General features: G+C 40.6%; 1 protein-coding gene across 1 annotated transcript in view; it reads left to right on the forward strand.

The window, feature by feature from the left end:
* LOC133011189 (zinc finger protein GLIS1) overlaps window positions 1–23,211 on the forward strand; it is an 80,324-nt gene that overhangs the window by 52,708 nt on the left and 4,405 nt on the right. The window contains exons 5-7 of the mRNA XM_061078894.1: window positions 3,322–3,432; window positions 6,574–6,715; window positions 9,871–10,036. Of these exons, the coding sequence (XP_060934877.1) occupies window positions 3,322–3,432; window positions 6,574–6,715; window positions 9,871–10,036 (419 nt within the window). The remainder of the gene's footprint in view (window positions 1–3,321; window positions 3,433–6,573; window positions 6,716–9,870; window positions 10,037–23,211) is intronic.

Here is a 23,211-nt window from a genome sequence, read left to right on the forward strand (position 1 = left end):
TGGTAAATGTTTGATTCTATAAAATCCATTAAGGGATTATATTATGTGCAAATTTTTAAAAAGGAATGTTGAACTGAAGTGGAATTGACTCTCAGCTCAGCATATGTGTGTGTGTGTGTATCCCTGAATACAGCTTTGCTCACACTCTACCCCTCCACTGCAGCCCTCCAAGCCTCAGTGCTTATTTCCACATCTTTACAGTGGTAGACTTAAGTTTTCTGTCAGTCACTGAGTGGTGGGGCATTCCTGCTCTCTCACCACTGGCAGTGACATAAATGATCAGTTCCATTAGGCCGAGTCGCAGCTCTCATGCCGTAACAGACTTGTGAGCTCAGACAGAGCTTCTCCTGTTTGTCTGACCTGCAGGAACAGGAAGGAAAGGTTGAGTCAGCCATCGCCGTCGCTCGTCATGTCTCAGCAGCCTCCACCAACACCTCACTTTATCACCATCTGCACACCAGCACAGCCCCACAGTAAATAAGTTGTTTTGCTCAAATGATGAAGTCCACAGTTGAGGTGTTTTTCTCTAATGCCACTTTATGGACATTATTTTAAATAATTTCCACTTTATATGACACTACTCAGATCTAAATGAGTCCTGATAATATTTTGTATATATTTTTATCCTAATAAACCACAGATTTAAGAACCACTGTTGTTTTGTTGAATCAAGATGATCATTTAACAAGTCAAAACATTTAATAGTTTGGATAAATATTTTTTGCTCTTTTGCCATAAAGTCACATGTGTTCAAGTCAATGAAATTATATTTATACTTCTAAAATTACACGTTTTGGACGAGAACAATTGAAGTAGGATCCTTGCTTAACGATCAAACATGCTATAGGTGGCAAATTCACATCTCTAGTTCACAAAACTCCTCAACTTTTAATATTTATCATTGGAAATTATTGTTAATAATATTGATTATTTGGTAAAAAAATATTTTCCAGTATTAAATCTATTTTAACATGTGTGCAGCAGTTTTTTTAGATTCTCTTACAGTAGTTACTTCTCCAGAGGTAAGAAAAAAAGAGAAAAGTGTTTAGTATTACTCAGTTTTGAATTGACCCAAGAAACGGAAAAATGGGAAAGATGAATGATTAGATGAATAAATGTATTAGGTTTAGCTCAGGGAGTATCCTAAAGTTTAGAGCTGGCTGTTTTCTTTTGCTTTTTTTCTGTGCAATATTTTTTTCTGTGTCCTTTTCCATCTCTCATCAAGCAGTTAGGATAAGTTTCTAAATCTGTGGTTTACTAACTCCATTTTATACATTTCATCAATCCTGACTTGTCCATTAATTAACTTGAGGAACCTCTGGTTTCAGCCATTTTTCAGCCATATAACTACTGTTAGAGAATATTGTCATCTGCTTAGGTGCCACTGGATACTACTGGATTCTAAGTTTGTCAAGAGAGAGGTGGCGATGTCTTTGACAAGTACTAATTGCTCAGAATGGAAGAGGAGGTTACTCACATGGTTTTCTTCACTTCTCTCTGTGCATTATTGCCGCAGGACCGAATAGGACAAAGAACAAAATTCCTTTTTTTTTTATAGAGAATTGTTTCCGATGGTGGAAACTACTTGTCTGTATCTTGGGTGACTCTCATGGATTCAATTTTGACACTACTCCGCATAAAAGGAACCTTGTAGCAAGGGTCGCATTTTTTTAAGAAGTAAAAAAACCCTCTAATGTACCACTTTTTTAAAGAATTGAAAACTAAATTCATTTTAGTAGTATTTTTATAATAGCTGTATTACCAGAATATTTCTCCCCTGTGTTTCTATATTGGCCAGCTACCAATGTGTTTTGGTTTGTGGACCAGTAAATCATTCTTTCGTGTTTACCCAAGTAGAAGCTTGAATGCGGACCTGTGTTTTTCTATCAGTTAGGGATTTTCTTCCACCACCCACTCTTTCCACAGTAGGACAAATGATACATCTAATCTGGGACCCCGATGCTTATGGCTTCACATTAACACCCTGCTACGGCCTTCGCGGTTCCTGCCCAACTGCCTGCGCTGCCAAAAACACTTTGGGGGAAAACCATTTTCAAGCTTTAATGATATTTATTCTACACAGAAGTTGTGCCTGATTTTCTTTTTTCGGCGCTGTATTGGGTGCGCTGCTTGGCAAAACAAACATGGCGGAGATGAGTGGCACTGTAAGCACCCTGGAATAACAATGGATTATTTACAGAGGAGGTTGAGGTATGGAGGCCGAGCTAATAAAGACACATATCCACTTACACTTTAATGGGACAACTTATATTCCTGAGGATGAAAAAAAAAAGTGCAGCAAGGGGAAAAAATCCTTCAATCAGCGAACTACATGCATTATTTTCTTGGTAAATGAGAGGAATGTGAAATGATGAGGAAACTCCATGACAGAGCAGTCGCTCTACAGATGTTCTGTTACACTAATCTGCCTGAATCTCCGTCTTTATGACCATGTCAGCACGCACACTGAACTGCATGTGTGTAGAGGACCACTACACAGCTTTCATATGACTGCTCAACAATACGCAATGACACACATTTCACAGGATTTATCTATTTTATTAGTCATGCAAACAAAATGCAGAAAGTATAGCACAATCAATGTCAACAAGACTAATTTTTAAGTTTGTTTGCACAGCCTGTCCATTTGTTGGTGTGTTTGTTTGTTAGCAAGATTATGAAAAAATTACTGGATGGATTCCAATGGAGATTTAAGTGTGAATCCGGATCAGGAAATAATTCATGGATCTTGAAGAAATCCGGCAAATTTAGGGACCTTATATTTATCAGTGTATGATATTGGGTGCACCTTGATTGTATGTAAGGAGGCTGTTGGGCCTTAGTGAAGCTATGCCCTCTACTGAGTGACATTCCAGTTTAGTTCATGAAACTTAAGTGACAATTCTGCATCTTGCAGTTTTAATCTTATTTGTGGGGATTCACTCCTGCAGAGAGGGAAACAGAACACAGACTATTTAGCTTTAAAGTCCTGGAAAACAAACACTGCCCAATTCTGTCGTTTTAAGATCATTTGGTGTTTCAATACCTTTCAACTGATTGTTTGTCTCTTCTTTTCAATCCCTTTTCTGCTCTTTCTCTCCTCTCTTTCTTCAAACAATGTGTTTTTCTCAGCTGGAAGGTAGGTCTTTACCTTTACCTTTATTTCAACAAATTTCAAACCTACTGTATTAAGATTTTCCTCCTTCATTTTTTCCCATATGTGCGCTTTAATATCTGCACTGTTTGTTGCTGCCTCTCTTACAATAACGTAAATGCAAATGTGTTACAACTGATGTGAAATGTTTTTCTTTCTCCTCATAGAAACCGTATGCGTGTCAGATCCCCGGCTGCACCAAACGTTACACAGATCCCAGCTCGCTACGCAAACATGTCAAAATCCACTCGGCCAAAGAGCAACAGGTGCGTAGGAAGGTAAGATACTCTGTGAAGAGTGGAAAAAGCTTTATGTCCCTATAGTGTTATGAGGCCAAAAAGAAACAACATTTTGTCACATGACAATTATTGTTTTCTCATTTTTGAGCATGAAATAAAAGCAAATGAAAGTTATCTACAGACAAACTTGAAGTCCACAGTAAATCAATTAAATGTTGTGATTAAAGAAGAAGATTATTATCTGTTAGGGTTCATGTTGCATTCAAGTTATTGTCATGGTCTTTCTATGTGTATGGGTGGTTAAAACACATCTGTAACAGTAAACCCTGCTCAGCAGCTACCGTGCATCTTTTTCTTGGTGAACTTCCAGAATGACCTTGTTCCAGTCATTACGGACGAGCTGCAGGTTTTTACAAACACACCACTTCGTGTAATCTGTCCTGTTCTGATCTGTATTATCCACAGATCTATCTGGTTGGTTTAATTTCAGGGTTGGGAGGCCCGGGGGCGGACTCGAGAGGGTTGTCTCTGAGAATCGTTTCCCCACAATAGATCAGGTTCAACCACATTTCATCATGTTCATGGTCAAAAGCTCATTCTTTCCCTGACTGGAAGTGGGTAAATAACCGAGAGAATGGGCTCATTGTTGTGGAAGGGGCTGGATAGTGGCAGGCTGGATGATGTGTTCTTTTGCTTCAGCGTCATAAAGGGAAACACATGTGCGCTTGTAGCATTGTTAATAAGCTGTAGTGCGGAATACCCCAATGACCAGATGTTATGGACAAATGTCAAACAAATGCTCTTACTCCACTCTTGGAGCCGGCCCGAAGAAAAACTGTTAGGAGTGTCGCTGTGGGGGAAAAAACACAGCCCCAGTTACATTTGACAAATGTTTTGCAGGGCACTAGTCAGGCTCTCCCTGGAGGACACAAACACACAAACACACACACACATGGACATAGAGTATCTAAGTATGAAATCATAACATGGAGGATGCCAGCATGTTGAAAAGTGCCATCATTTGTGTTTTCAGCGAACAAGAAGGCAGAAGTTGTTATCTGTCCACTTGGCTCATTTCTGCCAATTAACTCTATGAAAGAAAGATACACAGAGACAAAGACTGACTCAAAGAAGGGGAAGAGTTGGACTGATGATGGAGAGAAAAACATGTGGTTGACAGCTCTGACATTTAGTCGTGTTTAACTGGAGCAATTTCTCTGAATGATGCACTCGACTCCTTCTGGTCCAAATGACTCAGCGCAGCACTGCCAGGTTTTTATGCCTCCTGGAGCCATAAAGTTTTCACCTCTTACTGTTATACACACAACTAAAAAAATATGTATTCGTGGAGATAGTAAATATTGCAGCATGATGACGAAAAATAAAATTTGATTTAGGTTTGTTTAATGTTTAGATTTGCTGGTTGACTGAACACTTATATTTGATTCAGTTCAAGTTTTTACGATTCTGGATACATTTTATTTATTTAATATTGATGACTGTTTTTAGCCAGGATAGTAATATTGAGATACAGTATTCAATTAATTTACCTTACATTACATTTCATTTGTATAGCGCCAAATCATAATATACATTATCTCAAGGGAATTTACAAAGACATTGAAATATCTCTTCTACCAAGAAGTCCTGGTCAAAATGGGCAGAAATGAAGTAAAATAGTTGAAAATTTAAGTACAAGCAAAGACAACACAATCAACACACATAAACATACTAAAAAACAGGATAACGATCAAAAAAAGAACATGAATGGAGACATATAGGAATCTGTGGATATAATTGTTTAGGGTTATGGGCAGAGGATGTCACATTTTGTTAAACCCAATGAGACAAATTTTGATTTGTCAATATGGGCTCTACACATAACATTTGATTGATTGATTGAAAATTAATGAAAGACAACAAAAAGCTAAAGTTAAAAACAATGATACTGTTCTACGGGAACAGAATAAAACAGCATAATTGTAATTTATGAATAAAACACAATATTAATGAATAAATTGAAACAGGTTCTAATACATTAAATAGCTCCTCATAGGAATTACTGTAGTTTTTACTAAATCTTTACACAATAATATAGCTCCTGTCAAAACTGTTTTGAAGTCTGGATATTTTCTTTCGCAGGGAAAATGTTCCTGTCAGTAAAATGTCAGAAAAATGTCCAATGGAGCTCATGTGAGGATAAAGCAGGAGCGAGTTTCTAACATTTCAAATGGAACAAAACAAACATATCTAATTTTTAGACCCTTTGTCTACAACACTAGTGTGAACTGTTTAAAACTTGTCAGTGGGATTTATTCAGTGTTGTGTTCATGTGATTTGTTGATTTACGCTTCAACTCACCAATGAATAGTTCTCAGTCGATCAAGTCCACTGATATTTGTTTTTCCATTACTTGATGTCACTCATAACTCATAAGCCAATTTTAAATTCTGACTGTTGCCCTGTTCCATGTCACACTGTAGGTTTAAAATCCCTTCCTTTCTATAACACTTCAGATTATACGCTATACCTCTATCCTGATTCCTGTGTCGGTTCCTCAGGATGTTTTTAAGATAGATCTCCTGAGGAAAGAACAAGATGTTTGTGCTGTCCCAGTGTGCACCACAGCAACTATAACCTTTTATTACAGTGAAATCCACTGATGTATACAACAGAGCTCAGCTGTTCTGCTGATCCATGAGGCAGATGTCCCATTTCACCAACTCACTGAGTTTCCTTAAGGTTAAGGTTTCTTCTTTGTGGCGTGTGAAGGACTCTGAGGCTGAAATGTGTCTTCAGTTGCCCCCATTACTGTGGGCAGCGGGAGAAACAGAAGCAACCTCACATTGGCTCTGATTTGATTGAGTAATCACTCAGCCACAATGTCCAAGGCCAACGAGTGACTCAGAGAGCAGCATGTGATCTGTCCTCTGGTTCCCCCTGAATGACCATGTCCTCTCATTTGCTGAGTTACTGTTTCATATTAACATCACAATCACATTACTGCACAAAGAGAAAACACACCCCACATAGGCGCCAATTTACAAAATAAACTGAAGCTGCGTTTTGTTCTTCGATTGCGTAATCTTGTAGCAGAGCAGATGGGAGTTTCTCTCGCAGTGACTCATCAAAATTGTATCTTACGTTTTTTTGTTTTCTTCTTATCTTTGTGACCGACAGCTTCGGCCCTGCCCTCACCTGGAGCAGGACGTCCTGAGTGAGTGTTTGTCCATGCAGCACCTTCAGAGCTCCACCTCCTCGCAGCACCTCTACAACGGCAAAGATGGTCGTTCTCCAGGACTGGGCCAAGATATCTTCACAGGTGCACCGCCTCTTTCCCAATGTCAGCTGGGATTGGCTCCAGCCCCAATGCCACCCCCAAAGGATATAGATAATGGATGGATGACTTAAGCATTAAGGCCTGTCTAGAATTTGAGTGGACTGCTGGGCCATGGTGGAGGAATTCACTCTACTGTATCTAGTATCTGTGAGAATTCAACAGAAAAAATCATTTCAACAAGAATTCTCTCCTAATGATTTGGTCTTTGGCCTGAATGCAACATGTCATTTGACACTGTTGGTAGCTCTATCCTCCATGGTTAATTCACAATGTGAGAGGATGGGACCGGCTGTGTCTCAGAATATCGATGGCCGGGGAATATTTGTTCCAAAACAGAAGAACAGGCCTGCAAGTGAGGCCTGACCGCCAGAATCCCAGACACCTGGTAGAGCAATCATCGAGTCATCGCTGATAATCAACAGCTATGTGAACTGTCCTGCAGATGTTTTATGTTAATTCTGTGTTTTTTCCGGCTGTAAAAAGCATACTCCCGATGCATTTGGTCGTACTAAAAGTGCATTTTCCCATTTTATATAAATCATTTGGAAAGCACTTGGATATTTAAGTGTTACCATCTTGTGCTGTTGTTTGTTGGGTTTGTATGTCAGAGCCACATCATGTTAACCTGTCATCTTGTCAGGCAAAGGCTGCAGAATCCATTAGCAACAGCAACAAACATTAACTTTTACTCGTCACATGTGGCTTTTAAACGTCCCATTTTTTCTAATTGATGAATTTGACCGTCACCAAAAGTCAACACCACACTGGATCGGTAACAAGAGGGAGATAAATAGATTATACAAATCCTACAGACAAGAGAGATGCCCCACGGCTCCCTCACTTTATGGACACATCTGTCCTTGTTTTCTTCCTGTACCCCGTCCAGGCTCCCCATCGCTCTCTGTTATTGTTGCTGGAACTCTGCGCACCGTTGACAACTGTGAATGCTCAACTTGTCTTTGATTGTCGGGCCGAGCCTCTGAGTCTTGGCTCTCTACCCTCGGCCTCCCTCTGTTTCTGAGTGGATGTATCTTACTCTCTTGTTTTAAAGGGTTTTAAAGCCCCCAAGGAGCGAGCTGACGATAAAGCGTTCATGAACGCGGTGTTGTTCACGAACCGGTGAAAGGTGTCACAGGTTGGATCTCCATTTTACACGAGCTGCACTTTGTTCTGGGGCCAATAGGATGTGTGGAAGGGGTGGAGCAAAGTGGGCAGCCGTCCCATCATTAACACTTGTGGAGCAGAAAATGAGTCATGCTTCCAGTCAGAGCTGAATTTGTTTTCCTGTTCGCTGGTTGTAAGTCCTGCTCTTATTCACATGGCTGCAGCGAGACTTACGAGAAGCCCCTCTCTGTTTTATAGAGCGTAATTAGAGTGTTAGCTGATTATCCAGAGGAAGTACTCATCACAGTTTTAACGCAGAGGTTTACATGCTCCTGCTGTTATGCTGACTGGTGGATTTGATATAACTCTCCATCTCCTTCTCACACAGAACTTGTTAGTTATTTCCTGAACGCCACCAGAAGCTTTTTCCACAACATCTTCACAACATAATGATCCACTAACTCGTAAAGAGCGCCATCAGATCCCCTCCGTCTCCCTCTGCGAGGAACCAGCGATGAAATTGAGGCAATCACATCCATTATTTGTCGACTGTTTTGCCGCTCTGGTAGCAGATGTTGGGGCTAAAGGGGAAAACATTTAAGGTCTCTGACTGATGATTTGGGGGTAATGAATCAAGCTTGTAACCATTTCGGAGCGCTGTCAGATCAGGCCTCGGCATGCTTCCACTTGAGAACAGCTGGGGCCTGGAAACGGCAAAACCAGGAGCGCCGATCTTTCCTCTATCTTTTCATCTCTTCTTGTCCGCTCCTCTCGTTACCGGTTAACTGCACCAGACAGTCAGCGCACGGCTGTCCTCAAGGATGCTGGGAAAGAAATCAGCCAATAAACAAGGTGGAAGATGGAAAGGAGTAGATTTACTGTGTTGGGAGAGCAAGTGGAGATCATGTTCGGTTTCCCTCTAAGTGTTTAGTTCTTTAATGAATTAGTCTCTCCCTTTGGAGCAACATTTTTATATGATGATGGAATTAAACCACCGGAAAACCGTAAGCTTTGAAGGATCACAAGCAATGCAGCATACTCACTCGGTGAAATGTCCAAGTAGAACAAAAATGACAAACATTCTCTGGTTGGAACATTTCAAATGTGAAGATTTACTGCTTTTTTCTTTGCTACATTGTTGTGAAATGAAGGCATTTGGTTTTAATGTTGCTGGTTGGACAAAACAAGCAGCTTAAAGACGTCACTGTGGGCTTTAGGAACTTTGGGACGGGCATATTTTATTATAAATGGAAAAATAAAAACAAATAAAACATGAATCAATAATCACTATCATTAGTTGCAGCCCTAGCAGCCCAGGGCATTCTGGATAAGAATAATGGATCCGTGTTTAATCATAGTATGCAGCTTGAAACAGTAGAGAAAGTTGGCAGCAGGCAGCCAGCATGAGTAGAAAATAATGGCCCCCCCACAGAAAACTGCATCAACAAAATATTAATCAAATGTAGTTTCGAAAAAGTTAGAGATGGAATAGCGAAAGACATATTTGAGATTTTGGAACAGAGTCATAAAACGATTTTATTCTCTTCTGAACATTTCCAGCAGCGAGTCAAATAAAATCAAACTGATACAGTACAAGGCACATGTAGACATGCACATGCTGCACTGCTTCACATACACTGTTCTGCATGAACTTGCATAACCATGACACGCATACACACACAAATCAGAGGTTATCCTGTAACCTCATTCTGCCTTTTAAATGCCCTCCGGATCAAAGTTACAGCTCAAAAACATGTAACATTTTAGTTTATTATTGTGTAATGAGAACAAACAGCTGAAAGGGCAAACCAGGCCAATCCCTGTGGCAACACAAACAATGTACCCTAAATTACAGACAGCGCAAACACAGAGCGTTTCATTTTACGTAGCTCTGATTGGATGAAGGTTGTCCAAACATTTTAAAAAATCCTGTTGTGATGAAAAAGCTTTTGATTTGCTCAAAGGGAAGACGGAGCAAAGGGCCCTCGGGTTTATTTGGCACATTTACTGAATTAGCTTTGTTTGTCTTTCAGGCCTGTACACTGGCTCCAGCACCCCCCATCACAGCACCTCGGTGGAGCTCCTCTCCCCTAACCCCAACCCCATCTCTGCCACCGACCTGCCCTCCAGACAACACCGGCTAGACCGCGACCTCGGCAGCCCTCATCAGCTGACTGCTATGGACGGCACGAGAGACGGGTGAGTGCTTAGTGGATGTGTTCAGATGATGACGGGTCATTAGTCTAAAACCCTGATATAATAAATGTTTCAAGCATTTTATGTCAAATGGCAGATATAAGTTCAGATATGTGACGTAAAGTCATGTGACAACACACTGTTCTGAGGTAAAACATTTCTAGCTGAAGTTACTTAAAACCTCGGTGGACACGGATGAACCCTGAAAAACTTTTGTTTCCACATTAACTGCTACACACACAATACTCTCTGTGTGTATTTATCCTCACAATACACAAACGTCAGCAACTTAGCGAAGCACAAACTTCCTTCTCAGTGAAGCATCTCCCTGATATTATCATTATGATCACATTTTCAACCCTTGTTTCCATTGTCTTTCACCTATTTATTATCCTGAGTCGGGGACGAGCCGCTGGGCGAACCCACTTAGCTCATGTTAGGTTAAGCCTCTCTGTCCTGCTGACAAACCCATTTGGCGGTCGTACTGGAAACAAACTCAGCTCCCCGACCCCTGAGACAAGCCTCCTGGGAGGAGGGGCTGTGCTGGTCACCGCGGGGTCAACGTGACACATCACCAGCCATATTTCTGGCACCGGCATCAGTGTTCATAAGGTCCCCCATCTCTACTGGATACAACGGCGTCAGCACGATGACCAAACCGCTTGGCCGGACATGATTCACACTTTAATGAGAGTAAAGTGTCAAAGCAGCGTGATAGTATCATCCTGTGGTGTTTGTGTTGTGAGTCGTTTTACTCTCATAGGACAAGAGTCAAAAGAAAAGAGAAAGAAACCAGTATATTGTACAGATGAACTGTAGGTGCTCATATACTCCATGGTATACTATATACCACAATACAAATATATAAAACTATACCATCTAAAAAGACGATATATCACACAGATTATTGTGAGAATAAGTACATCTGGGGACACTTTTAAAAAGAAGGCTGTAAAACTGAGGAGTATTTACTAAGTGTGCCACTGTTTCTCCATCTTTGGCAAAGAAGAAAATGTGATTCTAGACTCACAAGTATTAATTAATCAATTCTGCTGAAACCTGCTCATACGAAGCGGCCTCTAACATTAGATACCGACAGTTTGAAAATCTGCAGCTCTTAGAGGTGCGACTGCCTTGCTTGGGGACACTTCAGCAGGGACGAGCGAGTGCGTGAGAGGCACAGAATGTTTCCTATTAGCGCCGATGATTTCCCCAGAGAGCCAGCGGAGCGGAGTTAGAGCCCGAGTGTCGTCAGGAGGCAACTGTGTGTACTGTGCTAAACAATGTGCCGAAAACCAGGGAGGTAGTGAAGGAAAACAGCCTTTTACAGTTTAATAACATTGAGAAAGAGTGGACGGAATCGAACATCATAAAGTGTGTGTTACAACAGTGATCGTGTTACATAAACATGCTTTCCTTTAACTCTGTGGTCTGCTCTTTGGGTGTCTGCGTGTGTATATACACGTTTATGGGAGTGTATACAGCACGGACGTATGACACAATGAGGTTTGATGGCTTTCTTGCTCTGAGAGTTGTGCACTCATTCGTACTCATGTGTGTCTCCGTGTGTGGGAGTGTGTGTGAGTGAGAGGAGTTTACATATAGTAATCCAGGAAACACACATGATTGCATGTGATTGGGGTGTGAGGCACAGCAGAGCGCTCGACTTCCAGCACAAACACTGCGCCGGTCGCCCTGCCGCAGTTTAAACCGTGTGGATGTAAGCGTCCGAGTGTCGCCCGGAGACGCCAGGTCGGCCTCTGGAAGCATCTGGAAGGTGATGTGTTGTTTCAAGCCCTGAAAACTGGAGAACGCTGTTGAAATTACCTCGTGGCTTGGGTGCCTCTCTCTCTCAGCAGCATTCACAATTACCTGAGCAGGGACAGAAATGGAAAGTGAAAAGAACCTGAGTGGGGGGGATCCTGTAAGAGCTGGTACATGGGCAGGGGGACATATTGGATGTGAGATGTGGGTCTGTTCCTTTGGGTGTTTGACGTGTGTGGGTGTGTGTGTTTCTCTCCATTTCTAACCTAAGTGCCCATTATGCCAAATATGTCATCTCCCTTGTTCATGTATATATTTGACTCCCCACCTTAAGCTCCCTCATACAACTGCAGCAATTTCCAAATTTACAGATTTCATCGAACCAAGATGTTTGACCCCGAGAGCGGCCATGAACGCACGTGCGCACACACACACACACACACACACACACACACACACACACACACACACACACACACACACACACACACTGTAGTGCTCTATCCGTTCATCGCACCATATGGACAGAGGGTGGGGGCGAGCTGTGGCAGAACCTACAACTAGCCGGGCATGAAACGTCTACTTACATTTGCCTGAAGATGGAGCTTTTGATTTACATATTTAAGGCCTTGAGTATACAGGCTGCTGCCAAAGTCAATATCAGCGCCGCACTTGTTTTTCCCAAACGGTTTAGCAGGACATTAAACATTTTGACAAAATTATCAAACTAACCTGCCTCTCGTGCGGCAGCCTCTGACCTCATGGCTAAATGTGTTTACTCTGACTCAAATGGGCCATTTAGACTCTTTTGACTTTGTAAATAGCAGTGTCATTTTTCTGAAGCTAATATTAAATTATACCAGGTAAAATGCACCTGGTGATTGGTGTGGCACGTGTGTGTGTAGGGCCTCCCTCTCACAGAGATGGTTGTTCGTCCACGGTGGCCGGTGCTCTTCAGAGAGATGGGTGGTAAATGTTGTCATTCACTGCTTCGGCCATATGTGGTTATATAATTGCAGAGGGGAGTCTCTACGGCCTTTACCCAGGTATTGATATTAGAGCCCCTCTGCAAATATTATAAATACTGAGCCGGTTTGATACCTTGGCAATGATTGACATGGGCTAATTTAATTAGAGTGACGGCAGAGACGGCACAGAGCTACATTAAGAGTCCCTGAACTGAAGGGGGACGTCCACGTTCTTGTAACTCTACACTGTCTGTCTTCCAGCCATTATCATTCTCCAGTGATCCAGAAAACGAGTGTCAATCTCATAACCCAAACACTTTTGAGGTAGTCGCTCATGGCGGATTGTGGGCACTCGCTCATTTTGTGGCGCTCAGTTAATAACATGTAGTCTTCAATTAACCCGTCTACGCAAACACTTAACTCAAAGGACAAAAATCGGATTATTTACTGCCAAAATTCCTCCAGGAAGTACGGTGATTAAGGACGAATCTTCTGCATTTGGTGCATCTTATCTTTCTTATAGTATCCAGGGCCTAAGAAATATTCCCCAACCCTAGCTTTGCTCTTCACACTGCAGGGCCTGCGGGGCTGGCTTAGCTTTAGCCAGGATGCTGTAGTCTGTCTCACAAGCAAAGCTTTAGCTTGCTAACCAGAACCAGAAGCTTTCCCACCGATCAGCGCCAGAGAAGCCCCCGTCATCCATCAGCAGGGCTTACTGATCGGCTACGGAGGGGGTGGAGATGAGAGGGCAGGCGGAGAGTGTTTGTGGGGAATGTGGGGTTTGCAGAGGACAGGGTCTGATCCCTGCTCCCTGGTGGGACAGTTAGCTGCAGGTGAAGGAAGACAAACGAGGAGCAGAGCAGGACTGTTCATGAATCTTCGGCTTTTCTTTCCATCCCCTCATGCCTCCGCTCACAGAGCCAAGACTGCAATGCAGCTTCTCTTTAAAAACAATAAGTCGTAATGTTTCTGGACAATAGCTGCACTCCTGTAGTGATGACGTCCATGAATCGCATACCTGAACACAAGTCATTTTGTCTGGACTTGTGTGGCTCCAGGGCAGCTTCAGACAGGCCAGGTCGGAATGTCCTCTTCATCTTCTCGTGGCGTTCTGTAAGGCTGGAGTTAAGCCAACAACTTCAGAGTAGAACCAAAGCTCATTCCCAGAATGACATCAGCTTTCCAATATTACTCACAGAAAAATTCACAGAGCTGCTCAAGTCGAACTCGCCTAGCTGGTGTCCACTGGCGTGAGCGACGGTTTGCGTCTCGTAAACCTTTTAGCTCCTCAGGCCTTTCAAAAAGACCTCACATTAACATCTCCCAAGTCCGACCATAGAAGTCAGTATTTTACATCTCTCTCTCTCTCTCCATCCTCCCTAACCTAATGACCTTCTCTGTATTTATGAAATAGAGTCCATCAATCGGATGGCCTCACCTTAAAATTCCCCTCCAGCTCTACCTTCAGGAACCAACAGGTCAATGGTCAAACCGCTCTCATTGCCGCGGAACAAAAGTGGGTGGGCCGGTTGGAAAAAGGAGAGCATGCAGGATGGTCAGTGAAGATGAACATCACAGGAGAGATTAATGTGGCATTTGAAAGATTCCCCTCATACCTCAAACTCGAGCTGCTAGCGAGCTAGAGAGCTAGAGAGCGGGGCCAGTGGCAGCTGGCAGTGATTAGCTTATGATTCACTTTAGCTGCACATAGAGGCAGCTCGTAAAAATATGAACAGTATAACTGTTTCCCGAGTTTGTGCTGACAGCAGCTCCCGGGGGAACGGTGCTCTCCACAGGAACACATGGCCATGCACTGGGCCTATGCCAACCTGTGGATTAGACACGCTCGCTAACAGCAAGCTTCTCCAGTGCTGAACTAACACATGGTGTCACACAAGCCTCTTCAGTTTTGTCGGCACAGACATGTAGGTCAAGTGTAGTCCATATACTGTTAAATCTGATACCTATATGAACATTTACACAATGACAAGAGGGGTAACCTCCAGATAGTCTTCCGATTTGTTGTCACTTTTAAAGGGATCAGCTCTATCTCCTAAATTTAAATTGTTTTCATTGGCTAATTCTGCGAACTTTGGATTTGGAAAGTCCCTCATTTTGTTTATGTCACAGTTATAATGAAAGCTGGAGAAAGTGTTCAGATCTTTTACTTAAAGTCTGCCTCCGGTGAAAATCAAGTTTTTAAACATGTTAACGTGTATCCTTTGTGGCTTTTATGTAATAAAAGACATAATTTGAGCAAAATAACAGCCAATGCCATGGCTATGTATTCACTTTAAGGGTATGTTCACACATGCTTGAATGCAGGCGAAAGATAAGAGATGAATTACATATCATGGCTTGCTAGATGTATTCTCCACAATACTCCAGTTGTGTGGTGTGCAGTCCGTCTGAGGTTGTGGAGGTTGCAACACGAGCGGTCACGACAAGACTCCCTGTTATGTGGCAGTCAAAAATATTTCGTGTCCAACATCATAAAGTGCAGGCTAGTTATGGGATTCACAAATCTAAGAAACCAAACCTTTCAACCTGTGGGTGGGCCTCATTAGCTTGAAAAAGCTCCTTAGCTGAGGTGGCGCTGTGAGGGTGGGGAGACGAGGAGCAGGGGGCACATTTGCATGTTCATCCATCCCAGCCATGACAGGAAAGAACGTGTGGAGCTACATTTAAGTCATTTTAAGGCCATAGTGGGATTTTTTTTCTTGACAAACATTTTGAATATGTAAATGTGAGGATAAAAGACAAAGAGTTTTAGGGTTTAAGTGCAACAAGCTACTGGAGTGAGACTTTCCGCTAACAATTGTTCATTCTTTCAAGTAACAGTCCTTTGTTATTACATTTACTAAAGTAGAGTATGAGCCAATAGTACTTTAAATACTATTGGGTTGAAGATAATGTACCGCATTTTGTCGGCTGATTGTTAGTTTTGTATGTAAAATCTGCAACGTATAGTGTAGTACAGTTCAGTTTAAGTAAAAGTACAACATTTGTAGAAAGTAAAAAAGTTAAAGTCAAGCTACAATTACTTAATTACTATCAATATGATAGGAAACACAGGTTACTGCCAAAATACATTTTATCTCTCCACTAGACTTCAGGGAGTCAGTTCAAAGAAAGAAGACAAACAGAAGCAAAAACACAACATCTCATTTCGAAGCAATAAAAAGACTTAATCCCAGAGTTGATTTTTGATTCGTTTTTTTGATCATCTCCGCTGATAAAAGCAAAAACATGTGGAGCCTGTAATGGAAAATTATTACATATCATGACACAACAAGCAATTATCAATTCTGGATGTTTAATTCAAACCGTCTGCGGACGGTTTACAAAGGTCAAGTCACGACAACAGACTTGACCTTAATGGCACAGAGCTCAAACATCACGGTGACAGATATGAGGGCAATGGCGATGAGCTCTCAAAAGTACACTCCATTTATACAATCAGATCCCTCCTCTCCACAGTAAAATACATTTGTCCAATCAGCTTCTCTCCATGTCGTTTACAGGAAGACCAGACATTGGTCTCTGGCGGTCTCTTTGAAGTTTGAACAAGATGCTAAACGCATCTTGTTCCAGACCCGTTGAGTTTCTCAGAGATCTCCTGTCTCTGCAGGTCACACCTATTAGCCTTTGAAGCTCCCTGCTGCAGAAGACTTAATTGGCCCCTGTTGAGAAACCTTTTGTTCACACTAGACTGAGAAGGCCACGTCTATAAGGCCCTTCAAGAGCATTATGCATAGTGTTAACTTGAGCTAAACTCTGACTATGAGTCTTAAACACAGAAATACATCTTTCAGTAAACTTCTTTCTATATAAATGTAATCTGTTCCATTTGAACATGTCTAAATACAAAATTCCCATCACAATTCCTCCCTTTTTATCCATCTGGGATCAACATCTTTATAACATCTCATCATTTAGATTGGGAATTTTCCAGGATATGTGAATTAAAGAAGTAACACTAGTCTTAGCGCAAAAACAATACAACAGAGTTACACAATTGAAAATGATCAGTTTCTACAAACTTCAATAACGTATTTTACAATTATTAACATGATGATCATCATATTATCAAAATGTTCACTGTGTTGGTGCCACACTTCGTCCTGATCGTGTGTCGAACACCTCCTTGTTGAAGAACATCTTGTTTCAGAGACATCTTGTATGCTCTGACTTTGATGATCAGAAATTTGATGTTGTTCCTGCCAAGCATTCGTGAGCAGGGAAACCATCTCTTTTCCCTTGAATGCTTCTCAGTCGTATAATCATGTGTTGCTGATCTCCTGTTGGTGCGGTTGTGTTCAGCGTGTAGCTCTTCAAATGTGTTGACTCTCCTTGCAACACCTAAAAATTTCAGACTGAAGCTCACACACTGGCACAAAGCACTTCCCGTCCTGTAGATCCACCCCTGGCTCTGGAAATCCTCCTGCGTTGGCCCTCATCTCCAGGTTGACCTCTGCGACCTTCCTGTCATCTGTGTTGAGAGGCATTTGGCTTGCACTCGTTCCATCGACGTCGTCTTCTTCTTCCATCCGCACGTCCTTAAGCACAATCCAGTCTCCTGGTTTCAGGTCACGCAGTCCTCTCTCCATGGATTTAGATAGAATCTCCTCGTCTGCCTGTGGATTTTAAAGAGTACAGGAAACAGTTTAAAACAATATCTACCAGTTTGTTTTTCAATGTGTTTTTCAATGTGTTTGTTATGTTTGTTTTTTACTTCCTTCTCTCTCCACTGTCCCATCCCTGGCGGGATGTGGCATGATGTTGCCTTGTGTTGATACTCATACTCACCAGTATCCATAAAGCTATACTTATGAATATGTTACCCTTGTCAGCGGACATCCTTTTGAAATCTTCCATCATGGAATGAGTTCTCCGAACAGTATCTGTTTCACCGCTGGAGAATCCTGTTTAGATGTTTGGGAAACACTTCTGCTTGCATAGAAATCATGTCATAAAACAAAACAGTATTTATTTATTTCCCTAACCTACTTTATTTAACTTAATCTTTATTAAACCTCTCTATAAATGATTAAACCGTTTGTTTTGAGGTGGATGTCAATCTTGTAGAATCTGGATGTCCTTATTTTATTTGTAACTCAAATTACATAACTCTGTTAAAAAAGTTTTATTGAATATTATTTAGAGTGTTTCTTGTGTACACCCAATAACCCAATTCATCTATATCCAGCATATGTTACTCCTCTCTCTTGACACACTGACTCCAGTCATGTGTCAATCCAACCTAATGAGAAAACATACACAGGTTGAACAAAATCATCCATATCCCACATCAAAAGTCCATCGACCACCAAACAAAACACAGTCTATCAAGACTACTTAATTCCTAAACTAATAAACCCAAATCTGCATTCTAAAAAAAATTTAGTTCGATGTAGTCTTGCTAACCGCTCCTGTAACCCACATTAAATGTCAGTGTTAAGAATCATTCAAATGCCTTCCATGTCCTCTACAGACTGCATACTGTTTGCAACCAGTAACACAGTCAAGGCAAGACAATGGTGTGAAGTCAATCTCATGAATTTCTTCTTCAGCCCAAATCACATGCAGAACCCCCATGCAAACAAGCTATCTGTGTAAATCTTGACACTCTCGCCACTAGCATATTTGCATCTCTTTGGTCCATGCATGTAATGATGGGGACGGTTTTCCTTTGTTTCAAACAGAGTCGTAAAACCCCTCTGTCATTCGTTATCACACTGTGATGCTGAAAACCTGTCATCAAACACTTCAGTTTCACAGTAATCAGCTGTTAACCATTTAAATCTGCTCTACTGATAAAGTTAAGAATTTCCTAGTTAAAAACTTTCTATTTGTAAATAGTAATGTCTATCATCCAAAACAATACTGTATCATAGCTGAACCTCCTAGCTGTTGAAAAGTGAACGTTATTTTCTCCAGCAAATATCATTGTTACAGCATATGACACTAGTAAAGTCTTATTTCAAAGTATCACACATATCACATTACTCTGTTCTCTCAGAAGCTGCCATTGCTCTGAGACTTGCTTGAAACTTTGCATCTGTTGCTTTTCCCCTAAAGGAAAAAGTTTTTCTGTTTAAACAAAAGATTACTCATATTCCACAAGAAGATTTCAGATATTCTTTTCTATTGCGTCTGCTCTTCTGATCAGACCAAAATCATATATGTGTCCGTTTCACAAACATGATAGTACCTGTTATCAACTCAGAAAAATCAATAATGTTTACAACAAAACTAAAAATGTCATTCAATTACATCAAAGAAATACATTTTCATGCAGAAATGTGTTCAGAAACCCCAATGTGATTTAGCATGAAAGAAAATCGTTTGCGATTAACTTTAAACCTTCCTTTTAAAATCTTTTAATTTGATTAAATGTATTTTCTTTTCTTATAGCCAATGTATCTATCAAAAACTACTGAGACAACACCGTATTTACTTATTCTAAATGCAACCAAACTTATTTTATCCTTAATTTACTTACTATATAACCTTTTAAACTAAATTTGTCTTACCAAGTGTTTAGATAAATCTAAGTAAATACCATTTGTGCTCTAATTTGATCTCTCCCCTTGCTCTTTGCAAGAGGATGTTAATTTAGAGGTGAGAAATTTGTCTCGGATCATCCATTGATACGCTTGTGTCAGATCCCCCTTTCTCGTTTAAATAAATGCAGATGTTATTCAACTCTGTCTTCCACTACTGCCCTGCTGTTTTAAAATTTAGCATACTATTCTATCTTCCCCCTAAATTTTACCCAGCAGTAAAGTGACAACAGAGATAAATGTTTGTCTTGCATTTAGCCTCTAACCACATTATTAAACCCCAATGATAAAAATGGATCTATCTACAACCTTTGCATATGTTTTTCTATCATTATGAGCTATATAACATTCATTCTAAAAGTAATATCACACTATTTACACATATTTACTGGTACTTTTAGTTCCTGAACCTAAAAATAGATTTAATTTGTGTGTTTTTAGCAATTAGTTTTATTGATTTCTAATTTAACTATAATAATGTTAACCATATGCTTTATGTGTAACATTAATTCACATGGTGTCTGCAGCTGTGTTCTTACTTATATGAAGTTTTGTTGAACTTCTCTCTCTCCATCATGGTCTGCTCTTGATGGCTGCTCTGTCTCCATGATCTCCCTCTCAGTGGAAATGTATCCAGATCAGAACCTATTTGGAGAGACTGATACCTGGAGATTATTTCGGTTACTTCCTTCTGTATACTGTCTCTTATGTTGACTTCAGTCAACCAACACTCAAATGCTCTCCAGTCTGGCACAAATAGCTCCACATCTCTCCCTCTTGTTGCTTCTTTGCTTCGTTCTTGTTCAATGAGCAATTTGATCTTAAGTTGCTTCAACTGATTTAAAGTTATGTTCCCTGTGTTTGGAAAATCATAGTTTTTTACCCACAAGCCAAACTGTGTAACACTATAATGACCATACTTCAGAACCATATCTTGAACTGTAGGAGAAGAAATCTGTGGTAAATTCATCTCTGTAATGGTTGTTTATCAATTTAAACTCTGATTTATTCAGTAGAATACGAATCTTTTGGGAATTTAAGTTCTACTGATATGGAAAAGACCCTAATGTTTCAGAATTAATTTCTAAAGCCAATTATTTTCCTATTTCTTAAAAAACGTCTATTTTCAAATTCGTTTTAAGATTGATCTGAATCTTTTTCTCTTTCTTTTGATATAAGCCTTTAAAACTTACACATATATCCCAAATATGATTGAAATTATACTCACCTTATTCCAGTGTTGAGAATTCCAAGAAATCCTCTCTCACTCACTCCTCACTTTTTCTTTTTCAGCTGTAATTCTCAGATTAGTCTCATCAAATCATGCATGTTACTTGTATCAAATCATCAACATTTGTGTAACGTTGATAGTAACCTTTCACCTTCAAAACACTTTTTAAGAGACAATGAGAAAAACCCCTTCAGTTATAATATTGCCACTGTAATCACCTCTTGTAATTACTAAGTTTTAATTTTAATTCCTCTAATACAATTCTAAAACTCTGCATGAATCAAATCGCCTTAGAGAAAACTTAATTTCACATTTCTCTTAAACAAGACACATGCAGGTATAAAATGTATGGGAATTTATCAGATTTTTCAACAGATTAGCTATGCTGAGACGATACAGACCTGGCCTAGGTCTCTCTGTCACAGCTTTTCCTCCATTTCAAAATAATAATACTATTATATATTTATATTCTACTCTTCTGCTTGTTTACAATAACTATGAGCATGCCGCAGCGCCCAATATTAAAGTAATTTAGCATTAAACTCTTTCGCTAAACCCTGTTTAACATTTTGATCTTTTTTTGAAAAGAATCTTAACCTATTAAGCTTATTGTGAATCCTACACCGGTCTCTAAGACCTCCTTAGTATATACACGTCTGTAACTCACTTCCCTGAATGAGTGAATTTCTTTGGACCTTTTTCCTTAAAAGATCTAAAAACAAGAATTATACTTTACCAGAATGAAACTGCTTGCCTGTCCCAGTCGGTTCTTTAGCCCACCTCAGTGAGCACTCCGGATTCTCAGAACATCAGGCCCACTGAAATAATAAAGGTTTAGTTCCAAACGTACTGCCCCGGCGCAATTACCTACCCTCAGCACCGAGAGCCAGAGTCGCTCACGTGGATGTCACTGCCAACAACAGCCAAATGTAATGGGACATTATTACATATCATGACACAACAAGCAATTATCAATTCTGGATGTTTAATTCAAACCGTCTGCGGACGGTTTACAAAGGTCAAGTCACGACAACAGACTTGACCTTAATGGCACAGAGCTCAAACATCACGGTGACAGATATGAGGGCAATGGCGATGAGCTCTCAAAAGTACACTCCATTTATACAATCAGATCCCTCCTCTCCACAGTAAAATACATTTGTCCAATCAGCTTCTCTCCATGTCGTTTACAGGAAGACCAGACATTGGTCTCTGGCGGTCTCTTTGAAGTTTGAACAAGATGCTAAACGCATCTTGTTCCAGACCCGTTGAGTTTCTCAGAGATCTCCTGTCTCTGCAGGTCACACCTATTAGCCTTTGAAGCTCCCTGCTGCAGAAGACTTAATTGGCCCCTGTTGAGAAACCTTTTGTTCACACTAGACTGAGAAGGCCACGTCTATAAGGCCCTTCAAGAGCATTATGCATAGTGTTAACTTGAGCTAAACTCTGACTATGAGTCTTAAACACAGAAATACATCTTTCAGTAAACTTCTTTCTATATAAATGTAATCTGTTCCATTTGAACATGTCTAAATACAAAATTCCCATCACAAGCCTGAAGCTGCGTCTTGCAGCTAATTAAACTGTAAAGTAAATATAGCAGCATTTTGCACTTTTCGTTTGACATTGTTTAGCATCTCCTTTCATCGCTGACTCTCTGCCAAAAGCCACTGCCAGTCACTTGGCGGCGGGGGCATGACTGGTGCACGGACCAGTAGGTCATATCCTAGTCTCCAGCCCGGCCAGCAACCAGCAACACTCTGTCATCACGTTCATATAGCGCTTAGTGCAAACCATATGCTACCACACAGACACACAGCAACAGCAGCAGTTTATGAGTTGGCATTCCTGATATGCAGCCGTGAGAGGGTAGTAAGTAGCTGCTGAATATTTGGAGGGAGGCGATTGGCCGGCTCTGTTTTTAAAGGCAGGTCTGTTCGATATCAGTCTTTATCGCTGTTGTTTCTTCAAGTTAATGTCAAGTGTTCAACATGAAGTCATTAAACCTTTGTTCAATTAGAGTATCTTGTTAAATTTCACATGTAACATTTTAGTGTGTGAACAATTACCAGATGTGGTAATAGAATAGTTTGACATGTTTAGCAACTAGCCTGGCTGTGTCTAAAGATGAAAACATTTCTAACCATGACTAATTAACACGCTACAACCTGTTAATGTTACATTTTGGTTTTTACATCGATGAAATAAATGAGGATATGAGACAGTTGCTGATAGTTTTTGTTCAAGCCTTTGGACTGATCAGTTTCTCTCTGTTTACAGTCGTTTTCCCAAACTAAACTAACAATCTCTCGGCTCTTTGCGTCACATTTTGTTGCACAGACACAAGAATGGTATCAATTTTCTCAATCACTTCGCAAGAAATCGAACAGGAGTATTCATAAAGCTTCTCCTTCCTTTATAGTCTCAGGACACGTTAAACTGCCATCACATCACATCACACGAGGAGGACATCTCTCAGCAAAGTCATGACGTAACTATACAAATGTGAGGAAAACCATTCCTTTGCTCACAGCATTGACAGAACTAAAAGCCATCGTGACAGCAGCATACTTTTCATGTTAGACGATAGGATGTCATGCAGAACTTGTTCTCTGATAATAATGAAAGCTTGTGCGGGAGCTCAATGAA

Source organism: Limanda limanda, chromosome 9, assembly GCF_963576545.1.
Source record: "Limanda limanda chromosome 9, fLimLim1.1, whole genome shotgun sequence".
NCBI lineage: Eukaryota > Metazoa > Chordata > Actinopteri > Pleuronectiformes > Pleuronectidae > Limanda > Limanda limanda.